The 21797-nt window shown below is 48.7% G+C and overlaps 1 protein-coding gene across 2 annotated transcripts in view; it reads left to right on the top strand.

The window, feature by feature from the left end:
* Positions 1-21797, top strand: part of SCAF11 (SR-related CTD associated factor 11) — an 864597-nt gene that overhangs the window by 225882 nt on the left and 616918 nt on the right. For both annotated transcript variants that reach the window (XR_013607094.1, XM_078675739.1), the window contains exon 7: positions 9242-9285. Coding sequence is in view for 1 of the 2 variants with exons in the window: in XM_078675739.1 (XP_078531865.1) it covers positions 9242-9285 (44 nt within the window). In the remaining variant the exon portion in view is untranslated. The remainder of the gene's footprint in view (positions 1-9241; positions 9286-21797) is intronic.

The raw sequence follows: 21797 nt of genomic DNA, 5'->3' as shown, positions 1-21797 counted from the left end.
ACAGCAGTACATTCTAAGCACCCCGTTCAATGGGGAGAGTTTGGGGCGCCGGTGGATGAAAAGCTCACCCAGCTCAAGAAAGAAAACGAAACTGCAAGGTCCATGGGGGCCTTCCAATTCAGGGGGATGAGAAAGGGGTACCCCAACACGGAGACCGAACGGAAGAGGGGGGAAACCAGTCCGGAACGTCACACCAGCCATTCCAGCAGTCCCACCAGGACGGCAGCCAAACACAACAGGGACAGCAAAGACAAACCTGGCAATACCAGCCAAGAGGCCAGTCCTTTTGTGGGAGGGCGAATGGACGTGGACAAACTAGAAGAGGGGCTCAATAATCCACCTCAAAGTGCCCACCCACGCAACACCTCCAAGGGTGGAGCACAACAAGTCCGACAGAGGGTTACACCGACCAAAGATCAACGAACATGTAACTCCAGTAGGAGGCAGGCTAAGTCATTTCTTCCGGGAGTGGAAGAAGATAACCACAGACAAATGGATACTCCACATCATACAGCTCGGATACTGCATAGAACTGGAAAAGACACCGCCAAACAAGAAACCAAAAAGGAAGGCGCAGTCAGGAAAGGAGCTAGAGCTACTTCAAAAGGAAGCGAAGGAACTCCTCCAAAAGGAGGCCATCGAACCAGTACCATACAGAGAAAGGAACAAGGGAGTGTACTCAACCTACTTCCTGGTACCATAGGTGGACGAAACACAGACCCATCCTGGACCTAAGGTTCCTAAACAAGTACATAAAGACACAAAAATTCAAAATGACGTCCCTACAAGAGGTCATTCCTCCGATAAGGGGCGGAGACTTCATGGCCACCATAGACCTCAAAGATGCCTACCTGCACATCCCAATGAACAGGCAGCACACACATCTAAGATTTACCAACAACATTGAACACTACCAGTTCACAGCCCTAGCCCTCGGACTAAAATCCGCAACAAGGGTCTTCAAGTGCCTCGCAGCAGTGGCAGCGCACCTACGGAGCAAGGACGTGCAAGGAACATGCACAGCGCGTGACAAGTACACTGATAGACCTGGGATTCTCCATTCACTGGAGGAAATCCTCAATGGAACCAGAGCAAGTGAAGATCTTCTGGGAGCACAGATCAACACCATACAGAGCAAGGTGTTCCCCCAGCGACAAGAGAACACTGGCCCTGCTGAAGGAGACGCGCCTCTACCAGAAGGGGCGAGCTCTGACCGTGAGGACAGCGAGCAAGATCATGTGCATGATGGCATCCTGCATACATCTGGTCCCAAATGTACGGATCCACATGAGACCATCCCAGGAATGGCTGCAACAACAATGGTCACAAGCTACAGGAAGTTGGGAAGATCTAGTGGTTGTAACGCACGCAGTGCAGGAGAAGATATTGTGGTGGAACAAGGAGAACATAACAGAAGGGAAGCCTTTAACACCCCCAACCCCAACGGTGCCCATCACCACAGACGCATCCCAGATGGGATGGGGAGCACACATGAACAAGCTCGAGGTAAGGGGTCTGTGGACTCCAGCGGATGCGGTCAAACACATCAACTACTTGGAACTAAAGACCGTGTTCCTCGCCCTGAAGGCCTTCCAGAAATAACTTTACAACCAGAGAGTGTTAATCCAAACAGACAACACCACAACGATGTTCTACATCAACAAGCAGGGAGGAACACATCAGCCCTGCTATTAAACCTAGCACAGGAGATATGGAGATGGGCCCTCCCACTCAAAATAGACCGGCTAGCCGTACACCTACCAGGGAAGGACAATTTGGAAGTGGACTGGCTCAGCAGACAGACATCGGCATTCCACGAGTGGGAGCTCAATACACAGGAAACGCAAAGGCTATTCAGAAGGTGGGGGGGGGGGAACATAGACGATAGACCTATTTGCAACACACCAGAATGCAAAATGCCAAAATTTAGCATCCAGGCAACCAGGGGAAAGATCCCTGGGGGAATGCCCTATGGACAAGCTGGTCGAAAACATTTGCTTACGCTTTCGCCCCCCCCCCCCCCCCCCCCCGTTACCACTGATACCCAGGGTACTCAACAAGTGCAGAACCAGCAACATGACACTGATACTGGTGGCACCACAGTGGGCAAGGGAGACCTGGTACTCACAAATAATTGAAATGGCACAGGGGCCACCCAACAAATTCGGAAAAAGAAAATACAGAACGGAGAAGTACTGCACCCAGAGCCAGAGAGCCTCAGCCTAGCTGCATGGCTCCTGGGGACATAGAGTTCGCATACCTAAGGCTACCAGAGAGCCCCCTACGGGTGCTACGGGAGGCAAGGAGACCTACAACACGAAAGTGTTATGCGGCAAAATGGAACAGGTACACCAAATGGTGCAGTAGGAAAAAACTGCACAAAAGGATGACCAAGGAATCAACGGTGCTAAGATATCTCACACACCTGATGAAAGCAAAACTGAGTTCACCCTCACTGAGGGTACACCTAGCAGCGATAGTGGGCTACACAAGAGGCGAGACAGGAAGGAGTTTCTTTACATCACAAGTAGTAAAGAGATTCCTGGAAGAGGCAAAAAGGATAGCACCACCTAAAAAGATGCCGCCGCCGGCATGGAAACTCATGAAGGCACCTTTTGAACCCATCCATAAGGCCACACTACAAATGCTAACAATGAAGACAGCATTTCTGGTGGCAATCACCTCGCTGCGCAGGGTAAGCGAGCTGCAAGCCCTAACACTACAGGAACCCTACATCCAAATACACAATGACAGGGTGGTAATGAGAACGCACCCACACTTAATGACAAAGGTGGTGTCCAGGTTCCACATGAACCAGACGGTACAAATACCAAGCTTCTTTCAGACACCATCCACAAGCGCAGAGAGGGCACTGCACACTCTGGACGCTAGAAGAGCAGTAATGCATTACATGGAAAGAACTAAGGAGCACAGGAAAACAAAGCAGTTCTTTGTGTCTTTCGCAAGCAGTTTCCTGGGTAGACCAGTAACAAAGGTAACCATCACACAATGGATCGCACAAACTATACAATTCTGCCACAAACAGGCAGGCCAAGAACTAGCAGAAGGGGCACGAGCCCACTCTACCAGGAAGGGAGCAACAATAGCCTTCCTGGCTAACACACCCATTCAAGACATATGCCTGGCGGCAACATGGGCTTCAATGCACACGTTCACTAAGCACTACTGTGTGGATATACAAATGAACAAGTAAGCACAAGTAGGACAGAAGGTGCTTCAACATATATTCAACAACCAACGCTCATCTTCCACCCAGCCGCCTCTAACATAACACACCGCTACAAAGTCTATGCACAGCATAGTGAATCCAGAAAGATTCACGCTGCAAAATGAATAGTTTCTTACCTGTCGGTGTAGTTTAGTAGCTTGAAGATCTTTCTGGATTCACTAGCGAACCCACCCACCTCTGCCAGAAAGATGAGGCAGGAGAACAAGGTGGTAATAGGTAATACAAGGTCAATATAGAAAGAGACACCTTAAAAGGACAAAGCGGAAAAATCACTTACTGGAGGAAGAAATAAAAAACATTGCCAAAGGATTCATAAACCGAACACAAAAATAAGAAAAAAGAATCCGAAGATGGCGCCCAAAGGTGGGAGCTTCTGCAGGAAGCGTGCCAACGTCACAGGAAGTACACCAAAAGGTGGGACGTCGACGCCCACCCGGGCTACGAAAAAAGAAAAAAAAGACTAAGATTCCGGACCCAACCACTAGACCGCGGAATAATGAACAGCATATTGAATCCATAAAGATCTTCAAGCTGCAAAACTACACCGACCGGTAAACTATTCGTTATTCGGCTCCGCTTGGCATTGTCCACGCCGAAAGTGACAGGTGTGGTGCCTATATAGGAGACACCCCAGCACGCTGTCCGTTCCTTTCTTTCCGTGCCAGCCAGCACAGATCTTTCACTTTCTGACTGCTTTTTCAATGTTTTGTCAAGAGTTCTTCTCCAGGTGTGGCAGGGATGTCCCGCTTTAAACCTTGAGACGATGTCATCAACAGGTGTCGTGACAGTCCCATATTTTGTTTTTCTTTTAGGAGCACGACCATGCCATGTAGACTTGCACCAATTGCCGCGCCATTTACCCCAAGGCCTTGAGGAAGCGGTCCCTCAAGCTCCTTGCTGCCTGAATTGCAACACTGCAATGGTCTTGATCCCGGTTGCGAGGAAGGTCCTGAGATCGGACACTGAGTCCAAGATTCTCATTGCATTCGAAGTAGTCTGGCCACTCGTGTAAGTCACTCAAGAAGAAGAAAAGCAAGAAGTCTAAGAGTTCTTCAACTTCACCCCGGCTGTCCGTGTTCAGATGAGACGAGGGAGTGTAGTCATCTGAGGCCAGGGTCCGTTGTTGTGCCTGAGCCTATTCCGCACCTCCCTGAGTTTCTGGGAGCCGTAACAAATTCCACTCACCTTTGGAGTTTCTTCATGCAATGCTCTTCATATTTGAGCTTCCCATTTCAGCCGGCGCACCTTTGTGCCCCTTGGGTTTTGGAGGGTCCCTTACTGGTTCCACACCGGCAGCTCGGCCCCTGGCGCCATTAGGGCCCCTTGGATCTACTGATGGATCTGTAACAACACTGGTTGTACCATCTCAACCTTCCACGGTGCCGGTCCTGATGCAGAAGCTTCTGAAGCCCTCTGGGGGCACCATCCTCATTCTGATCCCCGACTGACACGGAGCTGGAGAGGCATTGTCTAACCAGACTAGAGCCTTCCAGGCCGGAACCTGAGCCCTATTCCTATGGTGGTGAGAAGGGTGGCCAAGGTCTTGGACATTAGCCTACCCTCTGTGGTATTCCAGACTAATATCTTGGCAGGTGCTTCAGCCGGGAGTGACCCCCTCGCAACCACTTCTCTCATTTAATGAAACCCTTACAGATGTCCTGCTTGGGACTTGGTACAAACCCAGCACATGGGCTCCTGTGAACAGGAAGATTGCACCACCCCGCCCCACTGGACCCAATTACCTCACAAAACACCCTACCCTGGAGAGCTTGGATGTCCAAGCCTCCACTTCCAGTGTAAATCCTCGTGCATTCCCTACAGCCTCGCTGGATAGGGAATCCAAGAGGCTGGACACCTTAGGCAAGAAGGTTTTTTGTTTTAACAGCCAGGCACAGCAATCCATGAACATTGTGTGCCTGTTGGGCGGTTACTCCCATGCTCTAAGGGATTCGGTTGTGCAGTTTCTGCCCATAGTTTCAAAGGAGGTCTGGGACCATACTTCCCTCAAGCTGTTGACTGGAGAGATGCAGCTAAGTTTACGATCAGATGTGGACTGGGTACCACAGACTCGCAGGGCAGATCGGTTTTCTAGATGGTGGCCTTATGGCGCCATGTCTAGCTGAGAACTGGCTTGTCAGGGGATGTCAAGCATCACTTATGGGCATGTCCATTGATGACACCCGTCTCTTCAGAAACCAGACTTACTCAGTGCTTCCGAAACCAGATGTATTCTGTGCTGGATTGATTCAAGGACAGCAGGGCTTTTCCATGGCCCTGCTATATTCAGGATATGGACATGAAGCTCTGCCACCCATATGTTTTATTGGCTTCTTGCATGAGGACAGCCCCTGTTACATCCGTCTTACTCGTCAATGTTCTTTAGAGACCTTTGACTGCACTCTTCTTTTTGTTGGCGTGCGTCTGATCCTTAATTATTCTGTTTACTTCGGTTCTGGCAGCTTTTATTTGCCATACCCCTTCCACAACACTGCTTGACCGCCCTGTCTTTGTTTATTTTAGCTTTCACTTTAACAATGTTGACTGCACCCCTTTCTTTATACAAGGCCTGTCGTATTCAGGCTACCAAATATATATACTCTTTATTTTTTGAAGCATCCCAAGCCGCACTTTCACTTAAACAATGGCTCCGCATGCCTATGTTAATGCGTAGGTCGCTGTATTTTCATTGTAAAACCTAAACCTACAAGTCACTTCACAGGCGCCATGCGCTTAACGTTTACTTGCACAGTGCCCGCTTTCATATTTGCAACATGGGCGCCGAGCTTTGTTTGAGCACGGCCCCCGCTTTTATATTAAAAAAAATTCATAATAATTTGTTTCAGTTTCTGCTGCTGTTGCTTTTTGTGAGCATGGGGGTTTACCCTCCTTGCCCGCCCATACCACATTGGTGCCACCCTGTGCCCCTCCTCCCCTGGGCTTTCACTTGTTTTTATCCCCTTGGTTTTCTTGTGTTAATCCCATTGTCCTTTTTCTAGTCCCTTTACTGATTTTCACCTATTAGTAGGGGCTTAATGGAAGGCATTCATCATGGTTCCAAGTTTACGAAGCACTTGACTTTATTTAGTCCATAGCACTTTCAGACAGAATTTGTGCACTGATGAATGCTGAAATAGACAATGAAGTAAGTGACTCGCTGATTTTTAAAAAAAGATTTGTACTTTTGAGGTGTTGAGATACACACCGTTTAGTGGTTGTGTTGCTTGCTTCGCAAGTCGCACCAGGGACCCTTCACAGGAAGGTTAACATCTACCGAGCAGTTACAGCTTGTGCCCCCCTGTTGTTGAAACCCCCCTGACTTGGTGACCTGAGTTGCTTTGTCCACCTTGGCGGCTTAAGCCATTGCCCAGGCCCATATTGCTAGGCCTCAAGATTAAAACTAATGGACAGGTCCCCCGTCTGCTCAGGTTGGCATAGCTCAACTCCCACTGTTACAGTTTGGCACAGCTAAAGTGGCTTGCTACAGCTTGCGTGTGCTGACTGCTGCCAGCTGGCAGGTTCCTATCGCCAGGCTACAGGGTCTTCCCAGGACCCTCGCCTTCTGAGGTCTAATCCATTCTGTCTGGCAACCAGGGCGCATTCATGTGAGTGTTTATGCGTGTGCATAAGCAGGAAGAGGTTGTGCTAGCCAAGTGTAAATAATGTACCAATGTAAAATCCCAAATGGAAGCATTCCATAAGTTTCTGGCTGTTATTTTTTGTGGCGTGTAACTGTGCAACTGTGCAAATCTCCATTTCAAACAGGGGAGACACTTTTCTGCTGCAGCAGTGAACTTAATGCAACAGCCGTAAAATTGAAACAAATTACGACACACTGTCATCACCTGCTTCTCTTTCCTTTTCACTTCAGAGAGGTGAGAAAACCAGCATTTGCAATGCAATAAGTCTCGCATTACTGAACGTTTCAGGTATTAGTGCTGTAAATAATGCAACGCCAATAGCTCAAACCTTTAGTAATGTGAGACTTATTGCATTGCAAATGCTTGTTATGTATTGCTTTTCCACCAAGGCAGTACAGTGCCTGACCGTAGTGGCACTGTAATTAAGTTCCTGGGTTGTAGACATTTTTGCCTTTACCCTTGTCAGGAGACTTATTGCTGCTCTAGTACATGTGTCGACCCATGTGGTGACATTTTCCTGAGACATGTATGTGTAGTGCATGTTTGTGGTTCGCAAGTGGATGGGTTTTCTATCTGGTCAATATTGTGTGTGTGTGTTGCACAAATGGTGGTTTCTTTGTGTTGAATCTGTAAGCCTTATTGCTTGAAATGGCAAACACATCTTTGAAAATCATATTTCCGTTATGCCATAATGTTTACCATGTGACCTACTGTGGGGAAATTTGCAGGCCAGATGTGACCAAATAAAGTTGCTTAGGATTGAGAACAAATAGAAGGTGCCTGGTAAAACACCAGCATACCATTGTTATTCTTGAACTTTGACATGCTCTTCCCAAAATAAAATAGAATACGGACATTTCTTCAAGCAAATCTTTGGATACTGCCTTCTAAATATCCTGATTGATTGGTTGTGAAGTTTTGGCTCCCACTGTCGCTTTTCTGTGGAGATATGTTTCTTTTAGTCTGTTGGTTATTTGGAGTTTGAAGTCCCTCTTATTGGAATTGGCCTTTGATTACCTTGTTGATTTTTGAATAGGAGTTTCCTATTTGGAGCATCCAGCTAACAATACCAATCAGTAGTTCTACATTGGAGTTATTATGATACTTTAACCCCTTCGGCGCTCATGACTAGCTGAGCTCGTCATGAGTCCTGCCGCTCGCACGCTGATGACGAGCTCAGCTCGTCTTGTAACGCGGCTTTTAGAAAAAAGCCACGTAGCACAAAAATAGCCGCAGCGCGCATGCGGTTAAAATAACAACATCCTTTTCTAACAGATTGCATTTTGGTCATCGAAAAGACTGCAGTAGGCCTCTGGATCACTGTAAACTGGCTCCTCTGTATAACACACACATTGGTGCTTTCAAGTTGCCTTGTGACAGTTATACTTGTAGCTGCTGAACTCTTGATGCTGTGTTATGACTATGTACAATCTGCCAATTCATTTTTACTACTATCTGAGATTTTACTTGAAGTAGGCCTTGGCAATAAAAGATTTGCACATGTGCACTTTAGAGAGGGTTTTTTGTCACATATAAATTTTACAGCGAGTTAAAGATACAGTTGATGTACTGAGATTCAAATGGTAAGACCGTGTGTCCCAGCATACCATCTTTTAGTGTGTGTGTGTGTGAGCTCTCATTGCTGGGCTTCCACCATGACCTAGTAGCACAATTATATTTAAACAATGGCCACAGGAACTGAAGGTTTTGATTATTTTAACGTGTTTTTTTAATGCAGGTTTAATTCTCACTTCTGTTCATTTCTCCTCTGTATTATCCTCATCTTTTCGTTTTCTCCCCACTTATTCTTAGTGCCTACTCAACACTATTAATCTGCTCTAGTTAGAAGCCGCAGGGTCATTTTGAGGAATTGTAAATGTCTCCATTCTGTCCACTGGCTGTTAGGGGGCGGAGGGGGTGGGGTAGTGGCATGTGGGTTAGGTGGACCCGCACACCCTCCTAGAAGTTAAGGCCCATGCCTCAGCGACAGCCAGCAACTTCCTAGTTGCCCTAGTCTGCCTTAGGGTCTACAGTTTTACTGCCATGACCCCCACTCTGCAACCTAGGCAGGCAACTCTTCTCCAGTCAGTGAAACATACTGGCAGGGAAAGGGTCTCTGGTCCCTCATTGCTTTCTTCAGTTGCCTGCCATGTTGTTGATGTGCTGTTCAGTTTAGTCAAATGTTCCACGAACTTTTTTTATTGCTACCCCCATGGCTTTAGTTCACTACATGGTACACTAATGTACAATTAAAATATGATAAAGCGATAACATGATTTTGCTCAACCTTTAATGCTCTTCTGCTATGTGCTTGGTTTAATCCACAAACCTTTTTTTACTTTCCTATTTGCAGGTACGTCAAGACCTTGTGAGAATGAAAAACTGGCGGCTGTAAAGGTACGTTATATTTCACTAAGTATTTCTTTACTCTTTAAATGCTTTTTGCTGTCTTCCTTTCTGTTGGAAATGTAATTTGCATACTAGTGATGAGGGCTTAGAAAGCCAAAAGTAATCATTCTAAATGGAGTTGTGTAGATTACTTTCTCATACACTTAATTTAAACGGAAATGTGTGTGTGTGACTGAATTAGATAAGCCTTTCTAAAAGTCCCCACACACTTGTTTTTCCTTTGGTTTCACAGAAAGATACTTTTTAATTTGAAATTGCCTCATTTTCTTATGATCCCTTAATACTTTTCATGTTTTGTTTTTTTAAATCTTTTTATTTTTAACAATGCTCATAAGACCGTACGATAAAATGCTGTGTACAAATAGTACGTTGGGGAACAATACAGACATCATTCGGGAGTTACACATCAGGGAATCACAAATGTCTCATCAATAAGATTTAACTATTCCTCCACAAGGGCACTTGCCTCTCTGTATTTGCGCCATGGCGCCCATATTTTCTTCCATTTTTTTGTGCACCCCCTGCTTTTATATACGGTTTCTTCCGCTCTTTGACACCAGTCTAGGTCCTGCTGCTAATCTTCCCATAAAGGGGGCACCTGCACCCCCCATGCCCTAGCAATATTCCGTTTTGCTACCCCCGCCGCCATATCTCAACATACCTCGACCAGTGGCTGTCCCTTTTGATCAGCCGGAGGAGCCACTTCGGGTCTATTGGGACAGGCACTCCTGCAACCCTGGACATAATGGCCGTAACTTTCGCCCAGAATGTTCTGATCACCGGGCATTCCCAAATTATATGAAAGGAGCCCTCTTGTTGACCGCCCCGCACACAGAGCGCCGACAGACACCTTCCCCATTCATAAAGGTGAGTGCGAGGATAGTATGTGCAATGGAGGACTTTGAACTGTACGAGCCGAAACCTAGATCGGATATCGATTTCCCTGGGCTCCTGGAGCGCATCCTGCCAAGTCTCCTCATCGAGGCTTCCAAGGTCTTTAACCCAGGCCGCTCTAAGACTGACCAAGGGATCCGGTATATTGTTTATTAATTTCTGGTAAATGGTGGATGTGGGTTTCTCCTCGATTGGGTGTAGTAACAAACGATCTTCCATCGGGGAGTACTCCGGGACTACTATGCCACTAGGTATGTGGGAGCAGAGCACATGTTGGAGGCGCACATACTCATATCTCTGCGAGGTATGTAAAGGGACACCGGCCCACTGGCTTCTCAGCGTTGTGTGTTACCACGATCTTGCCTCTCTGGTCAGGTGGCAAGTGCCCGCGCTCTCGCGCCTCCTTGAGCATCTCCAGCATGGGGGCTCACGACCGATGCCTGCCTTTTATAAATTTCAACTGGAAATCCATTCGGACCAGCGGCCTTGCCCGACTGTAATGAGTTGAGCGCCTTTCCTAGCTCCTCTACTGTGACATCCGCCTCTAGTCGTTTGCGCTCGCCGCATTGACTGAGGAGATGAGCAAAGTCCCTCAAGAAGTCCTCACAATCCTCTTCTGTTCTAGTGCATACAGGTGAGTACACCCTCTCAAAGTGTGCCGCAAAGGCCTCTGCTATATCTGTGCTGTACTGCCGCTACCCACGATTGATCTCTGTCTCAGCGCTCCAACCACGCCAATAATTTCAGCGCCTTATCACCGATGTCGTATAGTCTGTTTTGGATGACCAACGCATAGGCTTTGGCTTCATTCTCGGCCAAAGCCTTGAGATCACTCTGTTTCAGCTTACGCCTGTGTCCACGGAATGGGTTGCAGCCCGTCCCCCCTCCAGCTAATGGCTCTCCCTCTCCAGGAGCCGAAACTGGTGGGACTCCTCTTTCTTTTTCTCCCCAATAAGTGACTGAGCTAATCCCCTTAGCACTGTCTTGTAGGCTTCCCTTAAGACAATCTGGGAGTCCACGGATCCCTGATTCTCCTCAAAGTACAGCTCAGATCCTTTCCTGAGCCTATTACCAATTTCAGGGTCTTGAAGGCGCAAAGGGTCTATTCTCGGAAAAAACGCTCTGTTTACGACAGGGCCCCCAAGTGTGGTGCAAACCGGGGAATGATCCGAGATCCCTCTAGCTAGGTGAGAAGTAGTACCAAAGTCCCCCATTTGATCCAAACGCATAAGGAAATGGTCAATCCTGGAGAAGACCCAATGCCGTGCAGAGTGAAATGTGTAATGCCTAAGTGTGGGGTTCTGTGCCTGCCACAGGTCTCCCATTCCCATGGCAGTGACAAAGTCCGATAGGGCCCTCTCTCCCTTCCTACCTGCGGGGGCATTGGACCGGTCTATATCTGGGCACATAACCGCATTAGTGTTGCCACCCAGAAGTAGAGTTCCCTCAGGGAGGTTTGTCAGAAACGTGCTCAGTTTGGGAAAGCTCCCAGAATGAAGCCCAGGGGGTATATGGCACGAGCCGAACATCAATGTGCGTCCCTTCCATCCACCCGCCACTGCGGCGAAACAACCCGCCTCATCTACCCAAGTGCCCAAATTAACAAAAGGTAGGGTATTACGTATTCATATACCCACCCCACGTGCCCCAGATGTGAACCCTGAGTGCACAACCCTTTTGTAGCCAAATCGATCGAAATCCTTACACCTATTCACCTTCAGATGCGATTCTTGAATAAGGACCACATCCGGGCTGTGTCTCTTTATATGCTGCAGCACCAATGTTTGCTTAATTTTATTGCCCAGCCCATTAACATTCCAGGTCCAGATTTTTATCATAGCTGAGTCACCTATCCTATTGATAACCCACCCACTCCCTCGGAAGAATTACTGTCTCCGTGTCCCCCCCCCCACAGTCCCCTGTACGTTCTGAATAAGATGGCCATGAGCAAATTTCCCATCCCCGCAAACTCCCTCGGATCCCCCCCAGGCCAACCCACCAACACCCAAACTCCCCACCACTCCTTCCCTGCCTCCCTGCCAGGTGAGTCCCAAACCACCCACCGGAAAAATTTGCAGACTGCCTGTCACCCCTATAACACAACCAAAACCATTTAAGAGGAAACATGGGCCTGCAGACCTAAGGAAGAGGTACACAACTAGTGTTGCATCATACACCCCCACACTATATATCGCAGAGCTGCCCACATACAATGTCACCCCCCCCGCCAGACTCATGAGTCCAATAAAGAACAAGGACTTTTCGCAGCTCATACATTCTCTTTCAAAAAGTGGACTAAGAGCCCCGGTCCCATTCGCCCAGCTGTCATGGAACCAAACCAACCGGCCACCCATCCCTCGAAGCCCAAAGGCAAAGTTTATTCTGGGCCTACCACCTGACACAACGGTGCTAGAGCAGTCTCAAAATCATGCAGCAGTCTGCTGTTAACCGCCACAGGTAGATCGCCCATTCCCCAGATCTGCTGCTCAGTCACCCCGGTTCATCGCTGAGTTCAGCCGCTTCCTCTGTCGACCAACAGTTAGCCAGTGCGTGCCGCTTGCAATATGGTATATGTCTCTGAAATTAAGGATGTAGGCGATGATCATGTGAGGGGTATCCCCAGGGCTCTGCGCCCGCTCAACAGTTTGAAAATTGGAAAGACGTTTAGGTTTCAGATGGTTGAGGATCATGTCCTCTACAAACCAGTCCGTCGATGGCCCCTCTATTCCTTCCGGCACCCCAACTATGCAAATAGTATTACGACGAGCCTGACCTTTCTGGTCCTCCAGGCGAGCGTGCATGTCGGCCTGGTTCTTTGTGTGAGCGGCCACCTGATCCTCCAGCCTCTTCTTCTTCGATTGTTGGCCTCCAATTCCAGTTTCAGCAGCAGAGACCTTTTCTGACATCTTTCAGAAATCCGCCCGCAGGAGATTAACCTATTATGTCAAAGAATCCAGTTTAGGCTCCAGGGTACCACGAAAGTCTCTGATGGCCCTCATTATGTCTTTGAAAGAGGGCTCTGGGCCGCAGTTCTCTGGGTCGTCGATTTGACCGCCACCCGTCACGCCATTCTCTTGGTTCATTGTGACAGTGTGATTTGTCGATTGGATTGGTTTGGCCCAAATCCTGTTATGGCCCATGGTGGGCTGGTAATTAGGATATAGCTGAGCACCAGCACTCCAGGGAGCTCCGCCTGGTCCTGCACTAACACCTGACAGCTTCTTACCACTCAGCCTCAAGGCAACCCACTTGTCTCCAGGATCTGGTAGGCTTGTCACTCACCACTGGTCTGTGTCGCTGGCCGCTTTCACTTTCGGGAGCGTCCATTAAACAGACCAGCGCCAAATATCTGCTGCCACACCTGCACTCCACAGGTACTCGCACCAGTTCGTAGGAGGCAGTACAGGGGACGCAATCGTGGCCCTCGCGAAGCGCAATGTCCATCAGAATATGGTATGCCTCGGGCCTCATGCATAAAACAGTCTTTCACCACACGCTGAGAGGTGCTCTCCAACTACTGCCACAACCGCAAGCCGAATGGGCGAGGGGCCGCCTACCAGTCGCACTGTCTTTGTGGCCCCGTACAACCCCGGGCACCCGGCCGGCACAGTCAACTGCCCGAGGACTCGAGGTATTGGACACCAAACTTGGGGAAGCCCCCCGGTCACTCCTGGCTCCACTTCACTTCACAGCAAATGGCGGTTGATATCTGATGCTGCAGCCCCCGCTTACTGCTCTTGCCGCCTCACCACACTTCACTTCAGGGCTCCCGTTATTTGGAAGATGCGACTCTCAGCCGCTGAGGGGCTCGGACAGCCTCGCCAATGCGCCGTATATGCAACAGGACCGCAAGCAGCCTTCGCTCACTGTTCCGGGTGGGCGGCATTTTCGCAGAAGCAGGCTGGGATCAGAGCGCTGCGTTGCTACATTCACGCATGCTCAGAGCTGCTGCCGGACACCGTCGCGGACTGCAGCCACTCTCCCACAACTGTGGGCGTGCTCAGTGTCCGCACCGGTGATCGGATTATGCCGTATTTCAAGGGTAAAACTTAGGCTGCTAGCCCAGCTAACGAACTACGCTGCCATTTTCCGCGGCTGCAGACCCCCCCCATACTTCATTTGTGAACTATGAACAGGTGGCAGGCTTGAGCTGCAAAATATTTCCAATGTATACCCCTACCCACAGATTAGTTCCTAGGTTGGATATGGAACGCTTTCCAGCAGTTGTTTCCCCGTACAGATAGGTTGCGCTACCTCACTTCGCAGTGGCCTCATACTTCATCCAGAAGTGATGGCCTAATGCCAGATGGAGGCACTTACCTTGTTCTTTTAAATCATTCCCTTGATTCCACACCCTTCAACATGGTTCCTAAGCGCTACTCCCAAACGTTGTCGTTGGCTTACCGACACTTAACTTTTTTTGCTTCAAAAAACATTTCCCCGACCATAAAGACAAGAGGCTTCAAACTGTGCTGCGAACGCAGGAAGACGGTGTCTGTTAGCAACTCAGACACCATTTGCCTCTGGTGTCTCTGATTAGATGTCATGTGACATGCTTTCTGATGCACCTGAAAGTCATCAGGGAGTGGGGGGCGAAGCTTAGCATTGCCAAGCACAAAAAAGGAGGTGGGTCATGTTCCAAGTCTCTGGCCCGCTCCAATCCAGGTAGTCATCTTAGGGCAAGTCCAACCGAAATCAAAAACCAAGTCTTGGTGCAAGCTCAAGAAGATCCTGGTGGCAGGCATCCCCCACCGCTCCGTCTCCAGGGAGAGAGTGTGGGCACTTGCACTACAAGGCCCTAACTCTGTGTCATCTGACTCTGACATTGTTCCCTAGGTGGTACTGATTTTCCCCAAATTTCCCAGGCTGTCATAGACTCTGTTGCAGGTCACATCTTCAAGGAGGTTATGCAATGCTTGTTTCAGATGATTCTGGGTCCCTTTGGCCCCAATTTATGCTTTGGAGGCTTCCAGTCAGACTTATGATGACAGTGCCAACCCCAGGGCTAACTCACTCTGGGCTTCTTCCCAGCTCCCTGCCAGCTCTACGCCACGCGTATACACTTTGCCAAAGACCGCACTGGTTCGGCTCCGAACTTTGCTCTGGATGCTCCAGAAAAATACCCACCGGAGTTTCATACTGGCAGATTCAGATGGAAGATTCACAGATTCAGATGAGTTTTAGGTTTTGCTAGTTTTGCTGATGCCTCCCTATGAGATTACTAATGCACAGCCCTTGCTGTATTGAGTATTCTGCACCTTTGCCTCAACACGAGTACTACTGATGGCTTGAGGATATTTTGTGGCAGATTTGGTTGCAAATCAGGGCCTTCAGAACGCTCCACATGACTGATGAAGAGGATGCAGACATCTTGCTACCTACTCACTCTGTGCTGATACTGATTGGTATTTGAATGCAAGTGGCCTTGATATGAAATGATCAGAATTTATAAAGCGCACAAAGGCCCAAAGGCACTGTAGTATAGCAAGAGCCACAGAGTAAACTGTTGGCATACCAATAATGCTGTGCCTAATTATGAGTTATCTCCCAGAAACAAAGTGGGCACCAAACTAGGACACCAGCTGGAACAAAGCCCCTATTTTGTGGTGGTGGTTCACAGTTGGTAGAATTGCAGTTACCTACTGTGTTAAATCTTGTTATATTATGCACATTTTTGTAGCGTACTATAACCCTTGCGGGAATGCTGGTGTTTTGCAGCAGTGTGAAGCTAGCCTTGAGCTGACTACTCGACGATCCAGGTCTTCAGCTTCTTTGGGAAATCAAGAAGGGAGGAGGAGGCTCTAATGTGGAGTGGTAGGTTTATTCATGATTAAGGAGTGATGTATGAGAAGGCATGACCTGACCTCCTGATCTGCTTATGCGTGGGACTTGTGCCAGTGAGACTCCAGCTGAGTGGTGTTGCCTGAAGGGTTTGTGAAACTGTAAATGGCTGTTCAGTAGGCTGGACCTGTGTTGTGTATTGCTTTGCATGTGGGGGATGAGAAGCTTGAGATGTGCACACTCCTGTTTAAGGTGCCTAGTGAAGTTCCCTCCGGTGGTGTGATGTGGGACTGACATGGAAAGTTGAAGACCAGTCTGGCTGTTGCATTCTGAATGGTCTGAAATCTTTGTGAGTTGGATGGTTGGTGAGGCCTGCATAGATGTTGTTCCCGTAGTCTAGTCATCCGGTGATGAGGGGTTTGGTGATGGTTTTCCTGGAGTTACTTAGCCTCTTAAATATCTCTCTGCATCCTCATCGGGGTGTAAGTATGACGTGTCAGCTGCTTTGACCTGGTTGGAGATGTCCAGCTTGCTGTTAAGGATTAAAAGGTTTCTTGCTTGTGTGCTGAGGGTGGGAGTGGGACCGAGTTTTGTAGACCACCAGGCGGAGTCCCACGATGAAGCATCTTTTCCGAAAATCACCACTTGATCAAGTCTGTGTTCAACTTGAGGCAGTTGGACTTCATCCAGGTAGCTACTTTGGTCATGCACAAGTTTGTTGTTCCTGGTGCAGGGACTCCTACATTTTCTGTGATAAGAGCTACTTATGTTCAATCAAAATCATAGCGAGCTACTAATATTAATGTTGTAATAGTGACCACATCGGACAAGATTGCATTAGTGGTCACCGTACGCAAGATTATCAATAGTGCATTGTAGGAGAGTGGGGTCTGCAATCCTATGGTCACCCCAGATTTTTGCTTTTTACTTCACTGGTTTACGACTTTCCCTGGCTGTGGGCCTTCTAATCAGACCCACAGCCTAGCTGTTCTCTCTCTAAATTGACCATGTTCTTTAGGTGCATTTACCAATTGGTACTGGGCCACCTTATCAGTCCCTTTACAGTGTACCTTAGGTATCCAGGGCATAGGTGTACCCAGGGCCTACCAGGGGCTGAAGCATGTATTATGCCACCCCTGGCTGGCCATCTAAAACTGACACAACTGGCTGCAAGACAGCTGGGGCAAGGTGGTGTAATCACCCTTTGCTATAGATATAGTATACCTATATCTAACCCTAAAATGGACACATATATTCCTATCAGTCACTCATATGGCAGGCCTTATCAATCCTGAAGGCAGAGTGCTTTAAATTATGTGAGATGGTGCTCTGGCATGAGCTGAGCCCGTCTGCAGCTTGCGGAACCAAGTCCTAATAGCTGTTCCATGATAACGCTATACCATATACTCTTAAGTGCATTATAATCCTCGCGGTTAAATGCTAACTCTGGTATAACATTATCAAAACATGTCGAGTAAGGTGTCATACGAATTGGAATACTACCCCCTCGCCAATTCTGGCGACGGGGGTAGCATTCCACCCTTCTAGAGGGGCACGACATGTATGTAACTGTGAACCCCGGTTAAAGTTAACTCGAGCCTTGGCATCACAAAATGGATGCTACCACCACAGGCACACGTCTGACCTCCTGCTGCTGGGAGTCCTTCCAGCGAGGGAGGCTTGGACAAAGGGTTTCCTGCCTTGGGAGGTGCTAGCACCACCCCAGACAGGATTTTGTGTATTGGGTAGGACAGGCCTGAAAGGAATGAGACTGGGGCACACAAGGTGTCCTGTGCATACACCGGTTCAAACCAGTTGCTGGGGCATCCCTGCCCCAGCTCTGGCGCGAAATCGGACAAAGCATAGAGGGTGTAGCCACCCCCCTTCCTGGTCCCACCCAGGGGAGGGACCTAGTCAGTAGTGCAGCCCCCTTTAGGAGAATAAAGGTAGGAGCTGGTCCCATTCCAAATTAGATTATCCTGAACAACGTTACAAGAAGAAACTCTGGACTTCGACGTTCTGCTCCACAGAAGACTGAAGAATCTCCCTTGTGGACAAGGAGTGTCCACCCTGCAACTGCAGGCACCATCAAGCGTCCAGCGGCTTTACTTTGTCGTCTTCCCTCAAGGATCCAGACTTCAGAGCCCGACGAGACCCGGATTCCCAGACCTCTCCGACCTCAACTCACATCTGCAGCAAAGCTGAGACCCGTGGGTGCGACGAGACACGTGGGACCGTCCATCTTGAAAGAAACTGCACTTCGCTTCCAGCACGACTCCCGAGGTAAACTCGACCAGGTGCTTTGGGGATTGAGAAGTCCCAGCCCCGAGCAGCCCCTGCACCGAAGATCAGCCCTCCAGCTTCCACGAGATCTGCGTGGGACCCTTCTGCTTGTTTTCTGCTCGACGCGTTGTCTGGTCACTTGCCGGCTGGCTAGTGGCCTCCTAGACGACGAACTTTGAAATCTTCACTGCTGGTCTGGTTGCTCCAGACTGACCCTTGCTCCCTTCCAAAAGAGGAGCACCCTGGACCCTCCTGGTCCACTCCAGACGCCGTTTCCACTCACCGCGTGGGTTGCCTTTGCCAAGGCCTGTTGACGCCGAATCCGGATCCAACACCGCCGACAGCCTGCGTGGGACAGCTCGTGCCTCCATCCTGGTCGTCGAAGACACCTCCTGGTCCACGTGGCTGCAGAGACAAGCGTCCACTCTTCACCTGATCGCGACGACAGCATCTGGTTCCTTCCTGGTTCCACACCGGTCACTGTCTAGTGACTTTGAACACTGTCCCCTCTGCTTTCAGGTCCTCTTCTTCACTGATCCACCCTTGGATCGCACCGGACATCTTCCTCCTGGTCGCCTGCAGCATCTTTTCTTCCAGGCTCCATAGACTTCAACGCGAGAACCTGACACACTTTGACACCTATGCACCCGCAGCCCGTGGGTGAGGTAACGAGAGCATTTCGGTGCTCAAGGGTAGTTCAACTGTCCTAGTGTCCAGTTCCACAGTCGTTTTAGTCCTAACTAGTCAGGATTGTCCGTACTCACCTTTAACTTGAACTGTACTGTCCATAGACGTTGTTACGCATCCCGCGTGTGAGTTCACACTCTGCACACGCGTCCCGTGGGCCTCCTATTACTTACCTAAGGTGAAGATAGCGTAGTCCTAGCGAACCTCCAGCCTCTGGACAGCTTAATTCCTTCTATCGACTTTCACATTCCATTTACTTAGTATATGGTCTGCCGTGCCCCTAGGGCACCATTGTAATTTCGTGCAACTTATCGTATTTTTCTTAAGAGATTGTCATGTGCTTAGCCCTCTGACCTCATAAAGAGTTCAGAGGTGGTGTTATTAATAAATACAGTGTTTATTTTCATAACATCCTGTGTGGTGTCCTTTCATCTGGTATTCAAGGGGTTATATTGTGGTAAAACAGCTTGCTTCACATGCCAAAAGAGTTTAGCCTAAGACTGCTTTGTCCATGCTACCATTAGGATAGCTGGTCTATAAGGTTGACTTACAACCAATCACCATAAGGGTTGTTTGGACTGATACAAGGTGATCACTAGAACTAGTGAGCATCATATATCAGGCCAACTTCTCACATGCATCATGAAGGGTTGTCTGTTGTAATGTAAAAAAAAACAAAAGACTTTTCAATATGGAATGCCTCTGTACGGGTAACAACTACGTAACAACTACGTCACAATTTCTAATGCACTAAGGTAATATTAGCAATAAAAATCCCCAAGGCCAAAATACATTTTGGAAATTCAAACTATTTACTCTAAACCTTAGTTCAAACTCTGAAAGTGCACACATTTTTCTCTAGCATACACTTGCTTTAGTTTTGGTAGGCCTACACAAATTAAGCCAAGCAAATGCTTCTAATTTAGTAGGCACGGCTATACAGAGGAGAGCTACTTACAAGTAGATGGAGATCTACCAGTAGCTCTCAAGTTACTGGTTGGAGAAGCCTGGCATAGGGCATTATGTTTGTGTGCCTTGACCTTTACCAGCGGGGTCGTGTAGATGTTGAAGAGGGTCAGGCTGAGTGAGAAACCCTACAGAACTCCGCAAATGAGTTCTCGTGCTTCTGAGTAGTATGGTGGCATGTTTAATGTTTGGGTTCTTCCAGTGAGAAAGTAGCAGACCCATTGGAGGGCAGATCCTCTGATGCCGGTTTCATGAAGTAGTCTGATTCAGATCCCTTGCTGCCCTTCAACCAAGGATTAATTCAGGTCTTGGCAGGAGTATGGTCCAAGAGTATGATTGGTGCCAACTGGGGGGCGGGGGGGGGGGAAGGAAATGTCACCCCATTGCAAGGTGCCACAGCCCTGCACCTGGGACCAACACGGACAAGCCTGATGGTTAAGGCATCTGCTAGCAAATTGAATCCCTACCTAGAAAATTGAAGTGCGTTGCCACTTTTGAAAAGGTTTTCTCCTCCAATAGCCTGTGCAAGGTCTCGGTCTTGTTTGCTTCTTATGGCGCTACATTCATGCTCTTTAGGATAAAGTGAGCAAGATCTTGCCCATCCTCCCTGAGGAGTTCCACAATTTCTTTGCCCAGATGGTCCACAATGGATACCGTGCAGCCAAATACATTGTACTGGGTGGGCTCAATACCACTAGCTGTGTTGGCGGTGTTGTGTGATTCATGTTTTGGATAAGAAGTTGAAGTTAAGAGTTTAGTAAAGCGCTCGATCACCGTGCGGTTTCTAGGCGCTGAGGGCGGATGGACCCAGATGGAACGGAGGAGGCCGCCCAGGGCGAAAAGGCACGTGAAAAAAGGAAGGTCTTGAGGGCTTTACGACAGTCGAGATAGATTGGAATAGACCTGATAGTGAATGGGAGGGCATTCCAGAAGGGTGGGACCAAGGGGGAAAACCTCATGCCCCCAATTTTTTCCCTCCTGAAGCGGGGGACACATAGTAGGAGCTGGGAGGAGGAACGCAGGTCTCTATTGGGGACATAGGCTTTGATTTTAGAATTGATAAAAACTGGTGCAGTGCCTGCCAGGGCTTAAAAGATCGTACAGCCCACCTTGAATAAGGAGCGCTCAAGGATGGGGAGCCAGTGCAGGGTTTTTAACAGAGGGGTAACATGGTGGAATTTGGGGAGGTTGTAAATCAGTCGAGCTGCGTGCTCCACAAGCTTTTCCAAGGATACTAGGTTGACTCCACATAGGAGCATCAAAAGATTGGCATGATTCGGGCTGGACCTTGTTAAGTTTACAGACTCCAACTCTTCACTTGTCCAACATTACCATAAGTGTTGAGGCTGCTCCTTGGTCTTACCCCAGAAACTTCCATCCCAGCCACGGTAAACATCCCACCCTGCCTTTTAGTGGCTGTGGAGGATGTGGTAGTGTAGGAAAGTGCCCCTTTTTGCATGGTTGCCCCCTTTTTTTGCCAAACCGTTGATGTACTTTGACTGAGTGTGCCCTTGGTTCCTGCCAACTAGGTACCCAGGGCCTATGTTCTTTCCCTAAACTGTACTGTTGCAAAACCCATTTGGCAACTCTGGCCACATATAAGTCCCTTGTAAATGGTACCATAGGTACCAAGTGCACTGTGACCAGGGAAGGCCTCTAAGCGCTGCAGCACTTTTTGTGCCACCCTTAGAGGCCCTGTACCTTTACACACACACTGCTGTTGCAGGCTGTATTTTGGTTCAGAGCAAAGTGAAGAGTCTACATGACACCCATCCTTGTGCCATGACTACAATCCACTGCCCTGGCTTAGGTAAGCCACCCCTCTATCTGGGTGCACTATACCAGTGGTGAGGGTACAGGTGCATGAGGCCTGTACTCCTACAGTGTCT

This window comes from Lissotriton helveticus, chromosome 1_1, assembly GCF_964261635.1.
Source record: "Lissotriton helveticus chromosome 1_1, aLisHel1.1, whole genome shotgun sequence".
Lineage (NCBI taxonomy): Eukaryota > Metazoa > Chordata > Amphibia > Caudata > Salamandridae > Lissotriton > Lissotriton helveticus.
This window is presented reverse-complemented; position numbering and strand designations above follow the sequence as displayed.